This window comes from Papaver somniferum, chromosome 1 (assembly GCF_003573695.1).
Source record: "Papaver somniferum cultivar HN1 chromosome 1, ASM357369v1, whole genome shotgun sequence".
NCBI classification, from domain to species: domain Eukaryota; kingdom Viridiplantae; phylum Streptophyta; class Magnoliopsida; order Ranunculales; family Papaveraceae; genus Papaver; species Papaver somniferum.
Window position 1 is genome coordinate 242782529 of NC_039358.1, and position 25227 is coordinate 242807755.

Genomic DNA, 25227 nt, shown 5'->3' on the forward strand with positions numbered 1-25227 from the left:
TATAGCGACAAATACCGATATATTTTTGGTTAAATTTAAAAAACGGTCGCGCTTGGCGCATCGCTAGTTGCTCGCTTATTACCCGCATGCTGAGGTGGTCCAGTGACCTGTTCTAGTGATCTGGTTTTATTTCTATCATTTTCCTAAATTTAATCACCATTAATTTATTTCTTAAAATTGACTATCGTTATTTATCGGTTGATTTGCTTTATTGCGTGTACGTCTCAATTACTGTGAGATATGCTTTTATATTTCAGAAATTTGACTCATGCCCGTCGGGTTGTTTTCCTGGTCGTACAAGCCAAAACAATCTCTTTGGACAGATTCCAGGTACACCAGGTATTAGAATCCCTTCAACACCCATAGTTACAATATGGAATTATTAATTAGGTAGCAATTGAAGAATACATATCAATAATGTGAAAGCATACTTAGAAATTTTCAGATCAAATGGTCAAGTACTCGAGCTTAAATTCGTGGAAAATAACTTCACCTAAATTTTTCTGTCAACTATAGAAAAGAAAGCCTACATGGAATGGATGGAAGTCAAATCGTTGGTTAGGATAACAACTAATATATCAGCAGTTTTGATGGTATAAGCACCCATGGTGAGTTGTGGAAGTCAGAGATTGGAATAATAGATATAGTCACATATAAAAGCGCTAATTGAAGTGATTCCAATATATTGTCACATCTTCGATATATATATGTTGCAAAAGAAAAAACATTGTCGCGATAATTCTCAAGGGCAGCTAAAAAACATAACTTACTGCTGCGAAATGAAACAGTTGCCATAAAAATGTAATAACAATACGGAAAGAGTGTGGCAAAAACAATTGATGATAAGGGAAAGCCATACCGAAGTAGTAAGTCGACCTTTTGAACATGAAGTTGCATTTTGGATCGCACGTCTCAATGTTTACCCAGAAAATTCTACAAAGTGGAGCATAACTAAGCTTGAAACATACTAGAAGTTTGACATTTTCGGCCATTTTCTTTTAAGTTGTTTGTTTTCTGGATAAGCAGGCCATGCTTTGGATTTGAGCCATGTTAGTCTGGAAATCACCTGTATCTGCTTAATTAGTTCTCCAAGTCTGATGCTATTGTCCGTCTTAGCCACTGTCTAACTTACCATCTAAGTAATATCATCCACATGTATGAAGTCCCAAGTTATGAAGATTCTTGGGCTCTTTTGAATGTCAAATCTAAAAGTTAATAGAATTTTGAGTGATGCATATATAGGGTGCAGTGATAAATAGCATTTTTGGTTTGTTTTTCTTTGATCGATCTGTGTAAATCAAAATGCAGAAGATTTTTGAATCTTGGAGGTGTTATTAGTTTGAACGATTTTATCACTCAACTAAAGAAACATTTACATTTTTTTTTTTTTGATCTGATCGATAGATCAGTAAATGTGATAAAAGGGTGCTCCCCGCTCCAAACGGTGCGCTATAGATTCCCCTTGCATGAGTGTTGTAGATTGTCTTGCGCAGGAGTTGCTCGTCGGCTTTGTTACCTTCAGTTGTTCCTTTGAAAACATCTTCGTTGTACAATTCACTCCATACGCAAATAAATTTTCTTCTAATCTAAGCAACTGAAGAGAAAAGGGAAGGAAGTTGTGGATGTTCTGTTGTTGCTATATATGACACTTTGTGTTGCTATATATGACACTTTGTGTGGTGTGGCCTTCCATTAATTCTGTAAATTTCATATGCAACATGTGCAGACATATGCTCCTTTATTGACAGAATCATATGTGCACAAAGGCTTAGTAAAAATGTTAGCGCAAGCAGCAATACACTGATCACAGGACGTCATTGGAACGTTGTCTCTCACGCCAATACACGATCCATAATCATAATAATCCCCATTCGCACCTGCACTACCTCCTCCAGTACCACGGGCGTAACTGCACATATATGCAATTATAAGAAATATTAAAGAAAATTCAAAATTTCAATTATATGAAGGTTACATTTTGGTTTTCGTTGTGCCCGTAAAGAAAGATGAACCAAATATCAAGCACTGAAACCAAAGTTGTACATACCGCTGTTGTTTCTCTTCTTCTATAAAGTTACCATTGTCAAAGAAAGCATCACTAATGAACTCTGCTTTATTTTTGTTCGATTCATATGTCCCCTTCTTCAAAAATCTTCTCGATAACCTTCACAGATCACCAGTCAATGATTAATAAAAAGAAAAATAAAACATATGATCAAAACCCCTTCTTGAGTCGACTTATATGGAAGTAAAAAGCTTAATTAGAATGGTACATACTGTTTTCTGTATTTTTGTATAAAGCTACCGATATCATAGAATTCATCACCACCATTATTAACCTTAACAAATTCTGGTTTGATTTTCCTCAATCCATATGGCGTCCTCCTAAATAAGCTTCACAAATCAGCATCCAAAATTGTGTTAAATGTAACGATATGTAAACCTATCTAGAAATGTAGCATTACTACATGAGAAGAAACATTTACCATATGCCCGCAAGCTATTAAATATAAGAAAGCTATAAGCGGTGGATGTTGTTTGGATTAGTAGTACTTACCCGGATTGGATAACCACCAGCATAACACAGAGTAAACCAACAACTACAACAGAACTTTTTTCCATGATTGATTGATTTGATATGAATAGGTTGGTTTGATTTGTGAAGCCGGTACTTATTATTTATGACGATTGAAAACATACTAATATACCAATTTGCTTTTATTTCGATTGTTTAGTTCCGGTAATAGCATGCACGTATGGGGTGCTTACTCAAAGGAGTCACCAAGTAGCATCATATTTAAGCTTAAAATCAACTTGGTCGTTTACGAGTTTGAGTTTACCCAAAGTATCTGTACAGGTATTTTATTCTCTTGGATCAATTTGTTGCTCCTGTGATACCCGGCCGGGCCAATAGGATAAATATCTGTCGCATCATCATACATGCATACACGAACTACATAAAATATCATCCATCTCCCCGGCGATGTGCAAAGTCCAAACCTGATAACTCCCACATCATGCGCCTATTGCAATAATTTAGTTGTCATATAATTTTTTTTTATTTGTTGGTGGTTGGTACTTAGTCGTACAGTAAACTGGGTCGGCCGGCATTTGTCAAACATATGATGTGGCAATTATGCATTTTTCAATAAACACCTAGAATATCTCATGGGTAAAAATTACGTCAAATTCCGGTATGTAAAGTCAGAATATCTGAAAAGGAAGAACAACTTGGACCCTCCCACTGTCGCATTGTTTTGATTTAAGTCTGGTTGATTCTAAGAAATGACATTGGCTTGTGTTGAGAAGTCAGGACTAAGGGCTAAAGAGCGCAGACAAGTGAAGATGGGGAGGAATTGGGGCTATAGAGGGCCTTGAAATCAATTCTCTGGATCTAGACTAGCAGCAACAACCTGGTCATATTTATAGTACAACCCCTGTTTCAGTTTTTTTCTTTTTTTTATGAGGAATGTACCCAAAAAAAAAAAAGTTTGGGTCTGGAACCATTTTTTTTTTAAATGTGAAGCATGAGTTGTCTCATTTTACAAACAAAAAAACAAACATCTCATGAACTAATTGATTTCCTTCCACGGGGGTATGTGACCCGAAGAATCTTTCTTTCAGCATTACTGGGGAGAGGCAGTTTTACTACTTTGTCTCACAATCCAGATTGAGTAGTTCCTCAGTTAACTTCACGTACGGAATCATCGAGAATTGAGAAGAGGGTACAATTTGTCCAACATCTAATTCAAAAACAAGCAAATCGAATACCAAAGGAAGGGAATTTATTGCTACTGCAACACGCATGTGGTGGTGTTGCCGGCCCTGTTACCATCAATTATATATATCATCTGCAACATGAACAGAGGTATGCTCCTCTATTGACTATATCATACACGCACAATGGCTTAGTAAATATGCTGGCCCAAGCAACCATACAATGATAACAGGATGACATTTTAACGCCGTCTATCACAACATTACCCGGTCCATAATCATTATAATCCCTGTTCGTGCCTGTATCAACTCCCCTACTGAGATAACTGCATGCCATTATGAGAAAGAAACAACCAAGGAGACTTTATTACACGAGTCTCATCAACCACATGCAAATGAACCCAACAAAAAACAAGCAAATTGGAAAACAGGACATTGTTAATTGGTTCGGTTTAAAATTAAATCTTGAATACAAACTCAAGTAGAAAAAAATTTATCCAAGCATCGGACTGAACAATCAAATTATGCTTCAAAAAGAAAAACAACCAAAAGTTTACGTACCGTATCTTGTATTGTTTTACAAAGTTACCAAAATCAGAGAATTTATCAGCACTAACGAATACTGGCTTATTTTCCTCCAACCCGTAAGTCGTTCTCTTCGATAACCTTCACAAATCAGCTAACTAATGGTTAGAAACGAAAAATCATAAACCCTCTTGATCTTCAACTTACACTTGGAATATTTATAGGCAGTACTTACAAGAAGACCAATCACACGTAAAGAATTTTTCGCCATGATTAATTAACTTCCTATATTTATTTGATATGGACAGTAGTTTGGTTTGCGAAGATATACATCTAATCAGATGGTTTTAGCGATATTTATACCGAATACATAATTAGGTCATAAGTAGTGTGCTAGCACGTATGGATACTTACCCAAAGGAGTCGCCAAGCAGCAGCATGATTAAACATAATTTAAGCTTAAAATAAAATTAGTTTTCTCCAAGTTTGAGCTTACCCGCGTTTTTGCTAACATACTAATCTATCTATCTACTTATGACCTAATTGAGTCGTAAATCTCAATCATCTTTCATTCTAACCCCACGATAATTTGACGTGGACAACCATAATGAGAGTATTATTGAATCAAAGTAGAGAAAACTTCAACCCAAGTTTTTAACTTTACCCACTTCCTTTCCGTGAGTTTATTCTTCATTTCTCTTCTTCAGTCTCTGTTGTTGACAAAGTAGCGAGACATCAAAACATCATAAACCCATTCGTTAACCTCGCAAAACACATTCTTATTTTCTCTTCTTCTTCGTAGAACTCTATCTGTGCTTCTCAATTATGAAACCATCATTCAACAATGATAATAATAAATTTAGGTAATTATTTCGTTTATTTTTTGTTCCTCTTGATTTTTAATTTTAGATGAGCTTCAATCCGTGATTAAATTACAGTTGGTGAACTCTAATGCTGAAAGTTAGGAACTTGCCCGATATTTATTTCAGTTTAAGTTTTTGGGCTTAAATAAAGTTTCAGTTTGAGTGAAGTTTCTGACCCCTCACTGTTTGTGTAAATGCGTAATTGTGCAATCCTATAATCAAACAACAACTCAATAATGCCTAATTGTGTAAACATTATCAAAGAGAAACTCATGTACTTATACAGAATATATGGTGTTACCATTTCCCTTTATCAGCAGCAACTTGCTATGATAGCGCATCAACAATCTCTTATAATGGTTGCTGCTGCAGTCAAGTCAAGGGGTGGGATCCCAATGCCTGTCAATTCCTCACAACCTGGATTCAATGGGGATCGCTTAGCTGGAGCTAGCCTGACACTCCATAACTGGCCAATTTTGGTTACCTAGTTCCTGGCATGATAGCTCCAGTGGATGGGTCAAATGATTTGGAAAAATTTATCCAACATGTTTTAAGTAAGGGAATCAACATCATTTGCTGTTTGTACTTTATTGTTACATCAAGGTGCTCATCTTATATGTAAATTTGCTTTGGTGCTGGATAGAAAATGTTTGGACATCACAACCATTAGGAAACTCTTTCTCTACACCCAGGTATTAATCTCCTCAGCTGAAAATGTTATCTTACTACTCTTCTTTGCAACAACTCAAAAAGAGATACTGCATTGCTTATTATCGTTAAGGTATGAGTTTTGGCAATGTAGAAAGAAGAGGATGGATTCTGACGTGACCGCAGTAGGAAATATTTTATCCAGTAGGAACTCAGAAAGACCTCTGATAAGCATGCATGTCATGTTCTTTGATACTTATCACTTATCTGGAATCCTAACTTTTTTTTTGGTAATTTCTTCAGGTTTAGCCATCCTTTTGGCGTTGTTGTATGGGTTCTTCATAGCAATCATCTGTGGTCCTGTGGACAGAGAGATCAATGAACGCCACTGCCATTCTCTTGCCAAGCAAGAGCTAACGAAGGTTCAGTATCTCCAACCACGAGAAATTTCTTGCCAAGCAAGAGCTAACGAAGGTTCAGTATCTCCAACCACGAGAAACCTTATTGACTTCGCAAAAATATTGTAGGGTCTACCAGGTTTTACAAAGGTCCTATTGGTGGAGTAGACTGTCAATTTTGAGAGTTTCTTTTGGTCATATTTTTAGCTTATTGCCAGTAAAAATAAGTCAATACTCACACCACCATTTCTAAATGCAAAAATGGGGACAAACAGTAGTATTGTTATGATATGAAAATAACATTATTGTTATTGTGGTGCTGTGAACAACAACTGTATCAATGTAAACTAATTTCATGTAGTTGTGCATCATTGTTCATTTTCAGAAAAACCTGACAAGTTTGAGCGCCACATAAGCATCCATTTCAACAGACAGTTTCTGTTGACCAATATACCAACCAGTATGTCTTTTGGAGAAATAAATGTATGTCCGAGATTAGCCTGAAGGACACTACTGTTTAGAAGTACAAATATATCCGGTACATTTTAAGGAACGCCTTTTGTTCTCCAACAAACCAACCGATATGTCATTCGGAAAAAAAAGATTGTCTATTTCAAGATTTCCATGAAGATATACGACTGTAGGGAAGTGTAAATATATAGACTCAAGTCCTAATTGCATATATTTTATAGTCGGCGAGTTACAACCCCAAAGATGTCACTATCCAAATATAAAAACTCCAACAAAATAAATTGTTCACAAAAACCTCATTTAACATAAACTGTCTATATTATCCTTTTGGTTTTAAATCACCCCAACAGAAACAAAAATCAACCCCACTTTTAATTTTTATTATATTATCACCAACAACAACCCACCACCATCAACTAGCAACACCACCGACCATCGTCGGCAACCACCACCGCCACCCACCACCGTCGCCGCCTCCTACCACCACCACTGCCGCCGCCTCCCACCACCACCAACCACCACCCACCACCGTCGCCGCCTCCCACCACCACCAACCACCACCCACCACTGTCGCCGCCTCCTACCACCACCACTGACGCGCCACCACCGTCGTTGCCACCACTGTCTCCGACCACCACCGCCACCAGCCAGAACCCAACACCGCCGACCACCACCACCACCAACCAGCACCGTCGACCACCACCAACCAGCACCGTCGACCCCCACCGTCGCCATCACCGCCACCACCACCACCACCAACCAACACACATACCACCACACCACCAACCAGCACCCAAAGCCACTACCACAACCAGCAACTTAAAGCAACATCATCCACCACCCACCACCACGAAATATTCATAAAACCACCACCGCCTCCGCCTCCAACAAATCCAACCACCATTAGCCGCCACCAACCCCAACCACCGCCGCCATTACCACCCCTAGTAGCACCATAACCATCAATACCATCACCTTCGTAACTAAAAATTGATGAAACTTAAACTGGTTTCATCAAAAAAAAAAAAAAATTAGTGATATAGAGATGGATTGTTTTTCTGATATAGAGATGGATTGTTTTTTGGTTTCATCAAAAAACGGTTTGATTTCATCAAAAAACAATCTATCTCTATATCACTAAAAAAAAGGTAATTAATGAAACTAAAACTGGTTTAACTGCTTTTGGTTTCATCTGAGTTTAGATTGGTCGATAAAAACTCAAAATATTGATCAAATGCATATGAAACCAATACTTGTTTCAATAGAATACTATTTATCACCAACGAAGTTGGTTTCACCGAAAAATTTCAAAAAAAATAAGGCAAAATTAGATGAAACCAAAATCGGTTTCACCAAATTAGATGAAACTGAAATTGGTTTCATCACGAATTTCCTCTTGACTGTTTTAATATTCCTTTTCCAACACTTTCTGGGCTCAATTTTTTTTTCTAAAACTATTGTGATGGTGTATACATTTCCATCACAGACTTATAATATTCTTACTCAAAAGTAAATTAAAATTACCACCTCCGCCAACGACCACCATCACCAGCGCCGCCGTCGCCGACCACCACCTGTTTCAACAAAAGAAAATTTATCATATGACCAACAAGATTGGTTTCATTGACATAAACTAAAAAAATTACCAAAAATTAGATGAAACCAAAATTGGTTTCAGCAAAACAAAGGAAAAAACAGATGAAACCAAAATTGGTTTAAGTTAAACAAATGAAACACGTGCTACAAGACCACTTATGTTGTTGTTCATAAGGTATCATGAACGTAAATAATCTTGAAGGTCCAAACCGGTTTTGCCATCAAAGCCGTCGATGACTAATCTATCACTTCCCCATTCTGACAATACTTCTAAGAAGACTTTACACACTAAGATCTCTACCTGGCCTGAATGCAATTATATTAAACAGCTAAAAGACACTAAAAAGGACTAGACTAGAACCCTCGAATCAATGCTTCTGTGGCAATGTGCAAGCAAAGTCCTTCTAGAAAGATAGATGATGACATAAAACTCGATTATTACTTTAACCAGCACAAAGGCGGCCAAATGATGCCCACAATTAAATGCCTACCAGTAGTTCTATTCACTTTGCTCGTAAAACATAATCAGAACTCTGATTTAAAATGTTGCACACATAAGAAGCTACACAATAAGAAGTAAATCGCTAATACGTCTCCAGTACAAAGCTAATTAAATAGAAGAACTTGGTAATTTCATATTTAGACCATTGACATGATGAACTCTTATACTCAAGTCACATAAAGAATAAAGGTATTGAAAATTATTATTATTTTCTCAACTAATGTAAGTTACACCTTCCATGCTTCAACTCTTAATTACGTCTTTTAACCATCGCAGTAAGAAAACAAATATGTAATCAGCCATCGTACGTTATCTAATCAAGTACATCAATATGCTAGTTGTCCTAGTGAAACAGTTGCTGGGCACATGCACTACATCACCACATGCCCCTACTATTTTCATTTTCACCTATATTCAAACACAATTTCCCACACAAACACAAATGTGAAGCATCATTTTCTGTAAATAGTGATTGCGTACAAACAATACTAGGACCACTCGATCTCATTTCTTTGTGAGGTATATATCACATTGCAAGGGTGGATAATGACAGTACTGCTACCTTTGACGCACTACACATGATACACCTCCATAAGGGTAACTAGAATTTCCTATTGTACACTTAATTCCTATTGTAATCAATAATCAGTAATTTCCAAAAGCATTTAATAAATAGAGAAAATTTGCACAAAAAAATACCTGAGATCCATCCCATAATTGTCTCCAATAAACACTACCAAATCCACCTTCACCAAGCTTATTATCATAATTAAAATTGTTTGCAGCTGAATGTGATTCCTTCAAAGAAAATATCCTCCACCTTACTGTTTTCTTTCCATGAAAGACCAGCAAAAGCTACCACAATAGCACTTTACATCCATGAATAACAATTACATAAGAACTGAGGTTCAGCAAAAACATAAAAAGACGGATTATTCAAAACTTCCATTTCTGTTAATCTTTTGAAAACTGATATTCATAAAATTAAAAACAAATTCTTTAGAAATCATATTCTAATTATACAAAAAACCCTAATATGAAACACACACCTCTTGTAATAATTGAGGTTGAGGTGAAATTTCTTCAAATCAAACAATAGATGATGATGATAATGATATATCATCATTGTAATTCAACTTTTTTTACAGTGATTCTCGGACATACTCAGGAATTAAAGGTTGGATCGGAAAAGGAGGAGTAGGAGGTTTAGTAAAATTATATGATTTCAAGTACCACCGTCGCCATCATCATTGATACAAATTGATTTAACTCAAAACATTAATACCCAATCTCCGTTGAATCAAGATTTCTATTTCGAATTTGGTTGAGGATAAGGCCATGGAAGTGGGTTTGATTGAGGTGTAATGGTAGGAAGAGGAGTTGTGTAGGTGCTTTTAATGGAGGACCCGGATATTATAGTGGGTTTAGTGGTGGTGCGAGAGTAGGAGGATGAGGTGTTGCTGCTGGTGAAGCAGGTGGCGATGGTTTTAATGACAGATCTAGATGTGGTACTGGTTTCGGTGGGAGTTTGAGAGTTCAAGAGAGATTGGGGAATTAATATCTCATACAAAGAAAGGGTAAGATTGGTATTTCTGAAACAGGAAAAAAAATTAGATTAATTTTGAATTTGGGGTTTTTGTATCACTTTTGGGGGAAATGGAGCTCTTATAACTCTTAACATATGGATGGAGTTTTTGTACCACAAGTTTGTTCACCTTGGTGTTTTATGACTAGTTATGTATATCTTAAAAGAAGATAAAGCCTCGTGGAAATACCAAAACCAATAATGGAAGGGTGAAATTCTTTACCAACAGGCCTTTGTGTTTTTTACCAAATAGACCGTAGTTGCAGGAAACCCTACAAGCTACACCCAAGTTATACTATCAAATGAATCTAAGACATGGTGAATAAATCTCTAAGTTAATTTTATTAAGAACATGAACAAATACAAATGTAATATGAGAAAACCCTAATTTGGAGAACAAATAACTTTTTCTCTCTTGAATTCCTCGCATAAACTCTCAAAGAGGTCTCTCTCTTACAATGGCTTCTGGCCCCTTTTATAGCAGGTTGCATACTGGAGGACAGATAATAAAACCCCTTAATTCGGATATGAGAGGGCGATACTATCGCGCCTGTATTATTATCGCATTGGACTTCACATGTTAAATGTGATTCTTGTGACGTCATTGCATTCGTCAGTAGTGACGTAGTAGACTTGTTATTTTCGCCTTTGAGCATTGATCTTCTCGCGTTCTTATTGGTTGAGCGGTATTTTGTATCCACATTTTGCTTCTTCTCGCATTGATCTTTCGGAGAAAGGGCGATAAGATAAGTCTTGATCTATCGCATTAACCTCGTCTTCTCATATTCTCCATATGTACCGACATTATTCCGGATTTTACGCATGACCGTCTACACGTGTTGACCCTGCTATTTACTGATTAACACGCCTTTGATTCTTTTCCCTTTTTACCGATAACCGTTTCTTCCTGTTGGTATCCTAATAAATGCACCTGAGGAATAACATTTTTCGGGAATAGGAATAATATCTTTTATCTGTTTTATCACCCCTTCAGTTTTCTCTTTTTCTTTTACTGTCTTCTCTTTCATCCTCTATAATTTTTTTTGTCTTCTACTGTTGATTTTTTCACCTCTCTGATTATCGTCTTTCTTCTCAGACTTGTCAATTTGCTTCCTGATTCCGACATCATCTTTCTCTTTCTTATATTTTTTCTTCTCATTGTTCTGATCAAAATCTTGATCATCTTAATTTTCAGAAATTTTGACCTGTATTTCTGATTGGCTCTTCCCCTCTGCTTGGGTTTTCTTCAATCTCTATTCTCATACTATAATGGCTCCAACAACAGGTAAGAAACAACTTGAGGAGATCAAAAGGCTTACGAATTAACTCATCTTTAAAGGAATTACTCCGAAAGTTCCTCAATCGACCCACGTTGTGAGCTTGATCCTGACTGGTTCGCTCTTAAGCAATGGAGCGATAGAAAGGTGATTATTACGCTTGGACAACTTTTTGCTGGTCTTCCTATTCCTATTTTTAACTCAGAGATCCTCTCTTTTATGAGATTTTTTCAAATCTCGAGATTCACCGCGCGATATATCAGTTGAGTGGAGATGCTATCAGGATCATGGTAGAGTATTCACGACGCGCTGCTGGTATGGAGTTTCTTTATAAGAAATATGTTGAACCTTACAATAAGGCGGAATATACAGTTGAGAATTTTTTTAAACACTATGATGTTAATCTTGTCGCTAATGATAAAAAGCGTTGTGGTATTCGTCTTAGGCGGGCGAAAAAGATATTTCAGCATCATTCTCAACCATACAGCTTGTGTAGCACAATTTCCAGAAGCAATATATTCAGCTTCTGTTGTAGACAAAGAAATGGAATGCATAACCTGAAGTACTCTTTCTTCCTTCTGTATCTCCAGCCCAATCACTGTCTGTATATCCAACTAACTTTGGATCTTCTGAAACTGTGTAAAGAATTCCCAAACTAGTTGTTCCTTTAACATATTTTAAAATACGTTTTGCAGCTTGTAAGTGTGACTGTCTTGGTGATTCCATAAACCTACTAACCAATCCAACTGCATACATAATATCAGGTCTTGTAGCAGTTAAGTATTTGAGACATCCAACAAGACACTTAAAGTGTGTTGAATTCACAAGTTCTCCTGATCCATCTTTTATCAATTTCAACCTCTCCTCTACTGGTGTTAAAATTGGATTGTAATTATACATCTTGAAACGCTTAAGTATTCCATCTGTATATCTCTGTTGATTAATAAAGATACCTCTTTATGTTTGTTGTACTTCAATGCCAAGAAAATATGACATTAATCCAAGGTCTGTCATCTCAAACTCCTTCACCGTATCCTTCCTGAATTCTTTGTTCATTTCTGAGCTATTACCAGTGAATATAAGATCATCCACATATAAAAAAACTATAATATGATTGTCAAGTGAATCATATTTCAAATATAGAGTATGCTCATGTGGACATCTTGTAAAACCTTTCTCAATGAAGTATGAATCTATTCTTGTATGCCAAGCACGTGGTGCTTGTTTTAAACCATACAAAGCATTATTTACCTTGTATACTTGATTCTCCTTTCCCTCCATAACATAACCTGCTGGTTGTTCAACAAAAACTTCTTGTTCTAGTACACCATTCAAGAATGCACCCTTCACATCCATCTGAAAAATCTTCCAATGCTTCTGAGCAGCTAAAACAATAATCATACGTATCGTATCAAGTCTTGCAACTGGTGCAAACATTTCTGAATAATCTATTCCTTGTTTCTTTCTATATCCCTTAGCAACTAATCTTGCTTTCAATCTGTCTACTTCACCATCTAAATTGTACTTTGTCTTGTAAACCCACTTAACACATATTCCTTACTTACATTGTGGAAGTTCAGTAAGTTCCCATGTATTATTCTTCTCAATTGAGTGTATCTCAGCTTCCATAGATTGTACCCATCCATCATTTTTTAAAGCTTCTTCATAAGCTACAGGATCATAATCTCCAATAGTGCAAAATTTATAACATCATCATCAGTATCATCATCATCCCTTTTTAACACATAATCATTCATACGTGCTGGTATGACATAATTTCTTCTTGGTCTTGTGGTTTCTTCTCGTTGTGGTGCAGCATAAATTCTTACTTCTTCATGATGTTCTACAACATCATCCAGAGTTCTTACTTCTTGTTCTACTTTAACTGGTACTTTTATGACAGTTTCCCTTCTTGAACTGGTAGCATTCCAATCCACTGGGAATCTTCATCAAAAATGACATCTCTACTTGTAAATACTTTCCCTGTTTCTGGATTGAACAGTTTAGATCCTTTGGTTACTGAACTATAACCAACAAGAATACACTTCTCACTCTTATCATCCAATTTCTTTATGATTTATTTAGGCACATGTGCATATGAAATGCATCCAAATATTCTCAAATGTCTTATACTTGGTCTTGTATCACTCCAAGATTCTTTTGCCTTATTATTCAAATTATTTGTAGGACATCTGTTAAGTAAATAAAATGCACAATCAACTGCATAACGCCAAAAATTCTTTGGTAGATTTTTTTCTCTTCTTATAGTTCTTACCATCTCCATTATGGTCATATTCTTTCTTTCAGCAACATCATTCAGTTGAGGTGTATATCTAGCAGTTAACTGATGTTGAATACCATGTTCTTCCATGAAACTATCAACAACTGTTGCTCAGCTCTTCTAGCTTTGTTCACTGGGAATGGATCTCTGTGTTGCTTGCCAAAGATACAATTCTCACACCTTGATTCTGGAAGCTCTATAATTGATAAACCTGACACCATCTCATTCTTAGATAAAACTTGTAAACTATTAAAGTTTACATGACCCATTCTCTTGTGCCATAACCAACTATCATTATGTACATGAGTACTAAAACAAATTTCTTTTTTATGCTGAATATTCAAAGGAAATTATATGTTTTTAGTCATTTGTACCTTTGTTATCAGTCTTCTTCTTTTATCTCTAATGAAGCGAACACCATTGTAGATATTTATAGCATATCCTCTTTCAGACAGTTGACCCATGCTTAATAAATTTTGATGCAAACCTGGTACATAAAATACATCCATGATGTATGTCTTTGAACCATTCTTGAGAACAATTCCTATTCTCCCTTTTCTTATAACTATAATGGTAGAATTATTACCAAACTTCACAGTTGAACGCACAAACTTATCAAGGTTATCAAATAAATCTTTTTTGCCACACATACGATTACTACGGCCTGTATCTAAGTACCATTTTAGATGAGGTTGTTAATCTGTTGTATGACATTCAAGTAGCATGTTTTCAGCTTTCTTTTTTTCTTCTTATTCTTTTTCTTCTTGATTCTATGCTATGTTTGATTTGAAATTTGCTTTATAGTTATTAATAGTTATCTTTTTAGGTTTTGAATACTCAGTAGCAAAGTGTCCAAAATCTCCACAATTATAACACTGTAGTATTGTTCTATCTACTGGTCTTCTTCTTTGATAATCTTCATTATTTGATCTTCCTCCAGTGTTATATCTTCCTTGATAACCTCAATTATTAGGTCTTCCTCCTGTGTTAGAACTTCCTTGATTGTTAGTCCATCTGACTTGACTCTGTAGTGCTTTTTCAACTGATTTTGCAGCAGCTGTTTATTCTAGTAGTCTTTGTTCATAAGCTTGTAAAGAACCTAACAACTCATCAAGAGTCATAGTTGCAACTGTATTACACTCTTCTATAGCAGTAACTTTTGATTCAAACTTCTCAGGTAAGATTCTTCTTTACAATTGCAGAGTCTTCTATAGTTTCACCATTAACTTTCATCTCATTGACAAGATTTAACGTCTTTAAGAAGAACTCTGATATTGTCTCTGATGATTCCATCTGTAAAAATTCATATTTGCACTTCAAAGTATGTAACTTCACCTTCTTGACCTTGTAAGATCCTTTGTAATAGTTTATTAAACCATCCCATTCTCTTTTAGATTTCTTGATATAAATAACTCTATCCGTGAGAGATTCATGAATACCTTGATGAAGAATATAGGTTTCTTTAGAATTATTTTTCCTGGTTGCTGTTAATACAGTTTGCTGAGCTCCTGTAAGTACAGCTCCTGCTGCTGGTTCTACGTAACCTGCATTAACAACATCCCATACTTCTTGATATATAAAAATATTCTTCATCTGTAACCTCCAGTGTTCAAAGTTTTTACCTTCAAACACCGGTACCTTGATTGAACTCAAACTTGTCGTCATCTTCTTATTCTCAAAAGCTCATACCCACAGCCCTAGAATTTGATATCATTTCTCTGATACTAGATGTATAAAATATGATATCAAAGACTTAATGAAACAAACGAATACTCAAAAAAATTCTCTCTATTGATGTGTATATTCTCATGGCTCAACAACCTACTTGTAGATAAAAAATCTTCACGACTAAGCAAACAAACTTTCCTAACATAAACCAAACTCTAAAAATAGAACTCTTGTAGAAACTCAAACTTTTAAACATTAAGACGATGACAACGTTAAATTTACCCAGCCGTTTGTTTTATAAAACGGCTGAACTTTCTTACCCGACAGTTTCCGTTTAAAAACGGCTGGACTTGATTTCTAGAACAACCAAAACTCAAGAAATTCCTAAACAAATAAACTTCAACTATTTGCTTCACATTGTATCTTGGTTTAACCTTCAACAATGTTGCCGGTCTAAATTACCCTTCCTCGAGAGTAATAGATTGTATCTGGGTAGGAGTTGCTCATCGGATTTATTGGTGGTTATTGTGTACTTCAATTCGCCTGCTTGACGTATATTCATACAAAATAAATTCACATACAATTTTTTCCTTTAATCTATTGAAAGTCTAAAATGGAATGTAAGTCGATCATTGCATGTATAATAAAATGCTGACATAGTATATCATTATTTACTGGATCTAGCGGATGTGGTGAGTTGTGGAAGCCACATATTAATAAAATGGTTTAACCCCGAGGTGTAGTGTTACTGCTATTTTATTATTTCAAACAACAATCAATGCCAGATTAAACCAACTAGTTAAATAACTTGTTCAATATCAAACTCAAAAACAAGGAAAGATAAAGGGAAGGAAGGGAAGTTGATGTTACTGCTGCTGCAGCTGCTGCTGTTTCTGTTGATGTTGCTGCTTCTATGTCCACACTTTTGTGCTCCTCCTCGTGCTCATCCAGGCTAGTTCGTGGGAAACACTCGCAGACGGCTCCTTTAGCTGAATCAGATTCACATATTGAAGTAGTTAATACGCCACATGTAGATTCACACCTATCACATGACGAGACGTAGACACATACTTTCATGCCGGGATCACATTGTCCAGAATCTCATGTAGAATCAACACCACTGACGAAACTGCATTCAAGGTTTAGGTTTTTTTAGCAAAAGTTAGCTGCATTTTGTTCCAAAAATACAATGGCTTATTGTGCTAACTTGTGGTTCCCAATGAAACTTCATTGAACGAACCCACATCTCTATGTACGTAAGCAAGCTATGGAAAGGAGGACATAAAAACATGGATATTTTTGATAAGCAGTACTTACGCGAATTGGAGAACCACTAGCACAACAAAGAAGAAGATGCAAATGAGAGAAGAACTTTTTGCTATGATTCACTCCTATTTATTTGTTTGAGTTGTGATGATTCATAGGAGATGGTAAGCTATATTTATAACGCCAAATACCAAAGACTATTTGGTTCAATTCACCGATAAAAAAAATAATTGACTAAGTTTAGTTAATTGGTAATCGAATTTTATTATTGTGGGCACGTCTCAATGATCGGTCACTTTATGCACATATGGATAATTACTCAAAGGAGTCTCCAAGTAGCAGGACATCTAAAGTATAATTAGCCAAGTAGAAATATAATCAAGAATAATTCTTCGGAAATTTGTTTTCATCCATCATAAAGTAATGTGAGGAAATAAAAGTTGATAATAAGTCATGAAAGTTTAAATGTCTTGTGTGTTCTATTTCCTTGTACGACAATATATTTTAGTGTGAACTGTATGTAGTGTTCGTGCTGCATTGGTACTGTTTTTGTGTGTTGTTGAGTATGCTAATAGTAGTGTTAAGTTCTGTTTTCGGCATATGGTTTTTCTCTATCATGTGTTTAGGTCTAATAAGTGATAGTTAAGATGCTAAAATTCTAACATTCAACTTCTATTTCACCTAGTTATTACATATTCAGCAGCTATGCTGATTGGAAAGATGAAATTTTGGGTTGTTTTCTTTATAAGGTTGTAGTTCTTCACATGTATGGTGGTTTGTTACTTCATGCTTGATGGTATGGGACTGAAAATTCAGGACAACAAGTATTTGAACAGTTGTAAAAAGGTTTGTGTATCACAATCAAGGTATGTACACATCTGCATTAGATATGGACTTCTCAACATGGTGGTTTTACCGTAAGTGTAAGTCTGAATTTTTCTATTTTGAAATTGTAACTTATAATAGTTCGTAGCGTTCATTACTCGACTAAGTTTTGCCAAAGTGATACTTTGAGAGTATGTGGAAGTGTTTTAATGAGAATACATGTGATTGTGGTGGTTTGTATGATTCATTCAGAAATTATAAATACGAATCTTTCCCAAAGGTGTTTTGTGTTTATGAAATTTGATGTGAATCAAGTCTCCTATGTGTGGAAGCTTTTCATATGAGAATTTAGTTTTAAACTTATTAGGACTCATTGTATGTCATAATTTCTGCCCAAAGGTGATTTGCGATGATATGGAGTCTTGTTTTTGAGTTTAAGATGTTATTATTTTGCTTATTCACATGCTATTTACTTGGTTTATGTTATAACTGTATAATAATAAGCATGTGTATGTCGTTTGAATCTGAATTTCAGTGGAATTGTGTTCATGGTTTATCATCAAGTTTATTTCATGTTGTGTTTGAATATGAAATTCAGTGAGAGTGATGCTTGTAGCTTGTTTATCATCATTCTCTTATTCTTGTAAGGTTTGTATGCTTATAAAATAATCTCTAGTTTTAAGATAAAGCATGTGTGTTATGTGTTGTGCTTGAAGTCAATGGGAATATGATGTTTATGGCTTTATCATCATGTTTGTTTCCTTACTTTTGTAAGGTCTATATGCTCATAAAGTAATATCTGGTATGAAATATGGTTCTCATGTGATATCGTCAATATCCTAAAGTTTTTGGTCTCATTATGAATACGAGCATAGTACTTAATTCGAGCAAGACAATAGGGATATCAATAAGAGAAAAAGCGGGTGGCGTAAGAGCATATGTAGTGCTTCTTGTATGGCTTTAAGCTAAGCCAATAAGGTTACAAGTGCAATTCAGTTGGCATAAGGCTAAGCCAAATAAAGTTTTCAAGTTTAGTTTGGTTTTGGCGTAAAACTAAGCCAATAAAATGCATTTATTTTTTGAAAATAAAATTTTTTACTTGGTAATAATAGGCCGTCTAATTTTCTAATTGTATAAATGGCTTACGCTTCTTAAATATGACGTGTAGGTCTCTATAGTCGAAGGCGAGCGTACTTGACTCGAGTGTGCGGCTAGCATAAAAAAAAATTTATAAAAGTTTTTTACAAAAGTTTTGTTGCTTAAACAAGTGGGAGATGTTAGAATTTTTGTGTTTTGCGCAACAAATCCCATATGGTTAAAGTAATTCCTGTTTATTTTAAGTTAATCATGATTTATTATAATCTGTTTTATGGTTTGTTTATGGCTTAATCTTACTCTAAAGACTTGCTTAAGGTTAATGCTAGACAAGGTTGAGTCTAAGGATGACATTTCCTTTAGCTTGACATTTCATATGAGCTGTCAAATGTAGCCATGAGGTGTCCTCCAACTTATAATGGAAAGGTTGGAGTGACATGTGGAAAGAATGACTAGGACTCTCTTCTAGCCTCGCAAATTTTCTTTAAAATAAAATATGTTTTCATCCATCATAAAGTAATATGAGGAAATAAAAGTTGATAATAAGTCATGAAAGTTTAAGTGTCTTGTGTGTTCTATTTTCTTGTACTACAATCTGTTTTAGTGTGAACTATATATAGTGTTCTTGCTGCATGTGGTACTGTTTTTGTGTGTTATTGAGTATCCTAATACTAGTTTTAAGTTCTGTTTTTGTGATATGGTTGTTCTCTATCATGTTTAGGTCTAATAAGTGATAGTTAAGATGCTAAAATTCCAACAGCTTTTACCTCTGATTTCTGGTATCCATGCAACTCATCAAGCACCATGCAGATACCAGAACATTGATATATGAATTTGTCAATTCTTTGAAAACAGGATCCAAAATATGATTGGATACTTAATACTTTGGATTTATTGTATTCGTTCATGTATTCCATCTTTGATATTGTTGATCGATGTATGCACTCCTTTATATGATATATGAAATTTGGAGACATTCTCTTATTCCTCAAAAAAAAAAAATCTCGGTGATATCTTTCATTCATATAGTTTTATTGGTCAATTTCTGGTGTCAAAGTTGAGTTTATATTTACCTAGATATATTTTTGTATTTCCAATGCATATATATATATATGTATGTATGTATGTATGTATGTATGTATGTATGTATGTATGTATGTATGTATATGTTCTCAAGTGTATGTAATGAAAATTTTCCATTGGTCTATTCGAGGTACACCTCCATATAAGAATATTTTTAGTGGTCCCTAAGATATTCTTATATCGAGGTTTTACCATACTCCCTCCGTCCCAAATTAGATGAGCTAGTTGTAATTTGTACAATTCTTAATGCAAGGAGGAAAGGGGAGTATGCTTAAGTATTTTTTACAATTATACCCTTATGGATATAACTAGTAAAACATAGAAATGATTTATCTCTTAAACTTTACCATGGTTATTCGTAAACTTTATAACGTTGAAAAGCATTTTAAAACACCTACCTAACGAATATAAACATGGCTATCAAATTATAAATATTTCTTATAGTAACAATAATTATTAAAAAGGTAATTTTAGAAATATCCCCTTGATTAGAGAGATAGCTCATCTATTTATGGGACAAAATTTAAAACCAACTAGCTCATCTAATTTGGGACGGAGGGAGTATTAATTTAGAAGATTCGGGTACTGATTTTTCTGTTTTTTTAAAAGAAAACTATCTAAATAAATGCACTTTGTACACTCGTCAGTATCCAAATCTGGCTTTTCAAATAAAATATTTGTAAGTTGTAACCTCAAATTCTTCCGCACTATCAAGTGGGTCGAATACATCTCCGGTCTCCACTAGCATTAACATTTTATTCCCCCTTTCTCATTATTTTAACTTTGGCAAAATTTTGGACCGTATTTATACAAACAAATTAGGTCTAGTGGTTTCTATAATTAATGATCAATACAAATTTCAATATTGAAAAAGTTAAAATTGTGTGTACGAGCAATACAATATTTTTTCAAAGGTATCCCAGGTATCTTCTATTGTTTTTGTGATTAAAAAATAATACTTTATATATAGTATCCAATACGTATTCAGAAGTATTAAAACTTGATATGGCGCCAATACCAGATGAATACGTCGCTAATTTTGAAATATCCATGCTTCGTAGGAACAACCCTTCTTCAAAAGTCATAGGGTTGCTAAGATGTATCCCATTTTTTCTCTCTCTTTGGAGTTTTGCTTTGCAGCTCGTTGCTTGAGAGTTTGTAACTAATCCACCATTAATAACCCACTTTTTTCTTCACTTCTTGCTGCATATCAGATTGAAACTACCAAATAATATTCCCACTCTTAATCATCTATCAGACATCTTTCGTGATCTCGCCTAAGTTTTCCTGGAAATTTTATTTTTGGATTAAAAGTTAAACAGGCAAAGATTCAAGTTGGATCTGAGATCCGTTTCATTAAAGTTTGTTTAGTAATGCAATATGCTTGATTTAGAAATACTGAGAGAGAAAGATTTTAAGTTCATCATCACTATGGACAATTGCTTCTCTAATTGAATCTTTATTACAGAGTTTATACTAACATGGATTTTTTTTCAAGGTCAGCATCAGCTTCTGGTAAAGCCTCTCTACACCAGGTAGGAAAAATTACATGTGAAAGTTAGAAAACCAATCTTCTCCAAGGATCCAAGCATTCCTACCTTTCTCATGGGAATTCCACCTTTGGTATGTCCCCCTACACCATCTGATACACCTCCCCAACTACTATCTGAACCATGAGTTGCAAAAATAACTAGAGAAACAACCAGAAAGAACCTAAATACATCTCCAGCATCTTGGATGTTTCATAAACGGATATCTTCAATTGCAACTCAAAAATCAAATCCCCCATCAAGGAGAAAACTCATCAATCCTATCCAAATTAAATTACCCAGATTAAAATTGCAATGAACAAGATCCTGATGAAACTGCAATCTACGACTCAGCGAGCTGACTGATTTCTGACAGATAAAAGAAAAATAGACAATGTCTGTTTATTTTTTGGTTTGACCTATAAATAAATATATTCTAAAAATTTAGATTCAGTTGAAGTACAAATAAATTTAACTAACGAAGAAAAATACATATAAAATTTTGAAATATCCATGTTTTATATTATTTGGCTTCACCTTTTCTCTTTAATATAACCTTTTATATTCGGAAAAAGTAGTAAGCAATCTTCTTAGGCTGAGTGTAGTGGAGTAATAGAAGGGGATGATAGCGACATCTCGTAGTGGCTGAAAGTCTAAAAAAAACGAGTTGATTTTCTCTCTGCTCGGAAGGAGGAAAGGTGGGATGGGATTTAGAAATAGGCGAGGAAGGATACCTCGCCATGGAAAAGAGAAAAACGAGGGATTAATCATCGCTTACAGTTTTATTATAATAAAAAAACTAATAAAAAATATAAATATCAGGTTTTGGGCCCACTTGTAGTGTTTTATATAAATAAAACTCTTTTGGGCGAGGATTCAATCCTCGACTATAACTAAATTACCTCCCGCACCACTACTCTCGGTCCTCACTCCAACATGACGTGGCACAACTGTTGAACTACTACCTTCCCTCCTCCACTATACTCCGCCTTAAACACTTTCATCATCTGTGTAAGCAGAGTGTAAATGAAAGTTTGGTGTTACCAAGTAATTATGTTGGGCTTCAATTTTCAAAAGCCTTTCTTTCAGTCTGATACACACGTAGTAGTACAGGGGAAGGGGCGGCAGAGTCTTTCTAGTTCTTCTTCTTCATCGCACAAACCAGAGTGAGATGTACTAATGTATCATTAGCTTCACAGAATCATTAAATTCAATGAGAATGAAGAACAGGGTTATGATTAATTCTTCATTTTAGAACAAGAAAACCCCCATCTCTGTGTATCTCTCTGCTCTGTTTTAGCCCTAGAAAGAAACAAGAGTGAGAAATAATCAACAATGGATAGTACAATTACAAAAACAACTACCAATACTATTAGTACTAGAATTGATTCGAGTATAAAGGAAAGAAGAAAACCTGGGTTTCAAGTAGAGAATCCATTTACTTTGAAAGTAGGTCAAGTATTTACAGGCTTTGGTGTTGGATGTGGTGTTGGTATTGGGGTTGGCCGTCCTTTAAATTTAGGTAAACCCCTTTGTTTCTCTGTCTCTTAATTCTTCAATTCATTGAGTTCTGTACATTTTGAATGATGAATTTTGGTGGATTTCCAAAACCTAATAATAATGGTGAAAACCCTCAGCTCAAATCACTTGGTAATACGAACTAAAATGGTTTGTTCTTTTAGCCATTTCATCGAACAGGTTACCTGAAATTGTTTTGGTTGTTTCAGTTTGTTATTAATTTGAGATGCAATTTGTTTGATTTTAGGGGCAATACCAGCACTACAACAGGTAAGGAGTGCGGCTAGAGGTGCAACAGATGCTTTTTCGGGTGCTGGAAGACATGTGAACAGCACTGTAAGTTCTAATTTTATGGGATTCAAAAGGATTTGTAGATTTTTGAAATGTTTCAGCCTGCATTTTCTTATATTTTTGTTAAATCATTTTTAGTTGAGAAGATTTGGAGCTAAGAATATTGAAGCAGGTGTGGGATGCGGAATCGGCTTTGGGCATGGTTTTGGGGCTGGTAAGCATTTGAGATAATGTTAATAGTTTAGAGGGATTGGTGTTGAGTATTAGTAATGCTCAAGTGAATAATTGTACAATGCATACTGAAACGTGCTTGGGGAGAGGATAGATGACGTGTTTCCGGATATATGATAAGGAAGGATTGAATTTTGAAATGCCTCTTCTAATATTGATGAACGAATCATAAAAACTTTAGAAAATTGATATGCGCACTAGGATAATGGTACAAGGTGTTACAATTTCTTCATTTTGCCCATATATTCAGTTGTGCGACTATCCAGGTTTAGATCATCTATTCTTGCTGCATGCAGGTCTTGCTTTAAAGCCTGGAGTAATCCATCGTCTTCAATCATGTCTAGCAGTAACTCTTCCATAACCGTTCTCTTGCTTTACGTTTCTCTCTTACATTTTGAATGTCATTCATGAGTTTCATCCATTGAAGTGCATCTTTCTTGTACATTGTTAGGAAACAATGGCAAAGGTGATGATGAAAATTGGACCTGTTCCTGGCTTATCCATGGGTCAAAGCATGCTTCCACCGTCCCTGCAAAGCAGCATTAGTGCAATGAGTGAAACCTCCATGCAAAACCCAGTGGGAAATATCACATCATTGACATCGAAAACTCTAGAGAACACAGCACAATTACAGACAAAAGATGGAAGTTTGGGTGTTGGATCTGCTTACAAACATAAAGCACCTAGAGGAATGCCATCGGAAACATCCTTCGGACGTACTGAAAAGGTTATTAGCAGTTTCTTGCAGAATCCAGCTTTTGGGGGTGACGAGGATAATGAATCGGTATGTTGTAGAAGATATTCTAACCTCTTATAAACAATACAATCAAGTACGAAATGCAATATACCTATCATTGTTTACATATACAAGGTGTATTACTGTTCATGCTTAGTCAATCGTTATCCATTAACTAAAGAGGCTAATAGTGTACACTTTTTAAATTTCTTCTTATGCTTAGTAGTGTCATCAGTCATCTCTTTATTGGATGATGTTCTTATGTTTGGATCTTTTGTTATATAGGCAGCACACTTGCGGTCGGAAAACAATGTTCTTCAATTGGTAAGGCTTTTATAACTAGCATTCCCTTGTCGATATTGAGTAAGTTTAGCTAAGCAATTAATAGTATCAGTCTTAACAAACACCAATTCCTTCCTGTTCGCTATTCAAATAGTACCTATTTTCATTTTTATTCAGAAATATATATTTTCATCCTTTGCTGGCACTGTTGTGCACACTTGTAAATCAAAACGATTTTCTTATCAGGTGCTAAAACACCAGAAAGTCATTGATGATCTGATGGAGGAGAACGAAAAGCTTCGCCAGATACTTGTAGAAGAGCTTAAAGTACATCCAAGCAAATTCCAAACCAGCAGCACAAGTGGGGCTAAAATTCAAAATCCGTGTTCTGATTGTTTCGACTGTCGTAGGAAGCAGCGCAAAAACAGATAACTACCTTTCTTGAAAACACATTCTTAATCCCTTTTAAAGGTCTTATAAGTGGCATTGAAGTCTGCAAGATTGAGAAGACGACATTTTATCTCTGGTGCTGACTGTTGGAAGTTAACAAGTTGTATACAGGAATTCAACGTCTATACCATTACTTTAACTGAAGCAATTTAAAACACGTTTGAAGACATATCAAGCATATGCAACCAGTAGGAGGAAATGAATCATCGGCTTATTGGCATAGGGACACCTTACGGATTCTTTTTGTGATTTTATTTATTCTTCAATGTATTGAGGGAAAGCTCTATTTGCTCTCCTGTCTCTGTTCTGCCTTTACATACAAGTGTCTTAACCACTGTAATTAACTTGGTCTTCATTTTCTTTTACATACAAAAGAAGAGATTTTGGTGA

General features: G+C 35.3%; 2 protein-coding genes across 3 annotated transcripts; one reads left to right on the top strand and one right to left on the bottom strand.

Annotated features, from left to right (window-relative positions):
• Positions 1-7424: 7424 nt before the first annotated feature.
• Positions 7425-9965, bottom strand: LOC113274987 (glycine-rich RNA-binding protein-like). Its single transcript, XM_026524413.1, has 4 exons — positions 9954-9965; positions 9420-9575; positions 8147-8196; positions 7425-7605 (listed from the first exon to the last, which is right to left on the bottom strand). Exons 1-4 carry the CDS (start codon positions 9963-9965, stop codon positions 7425-7427), a joined length of 399 nt encoding a protein of 132 aa, XP_026380198.1.
• A 12460-nt stretch (positions 9966-22425) lies between these two features.
• Positions 22426-25227, top strand: LOC113322168. Of its 2 annotated transcripts, none has more exons than XM_026570206.1 (7): positions 22426-22851; positions 23095-23183; positions 23277-23352; positions 23666-23715; positions 23821-24153; positions 24391-24429; positions 24634-25227. In XM_026570206.1, the coding sequence occupies exons 1-7, from the start codon at positions 22665-22667 to the stop codon at positions 24817-24819; spliced, it is 960 nt and encodes a 319-aa protein (XP_026425991.1). In that variant the 5' UTR covers positions 22426-22664; the 3' UTR covers positions 24820-25227. The 2 variants fall into 2 exon arrangements, with proteins under 2 accessions (XP_026425991.1, XP_026426000.1); XM_026570215.1 differs by lacking the exon at positions 22426-22851 and adding an exon at positions 22887-22979.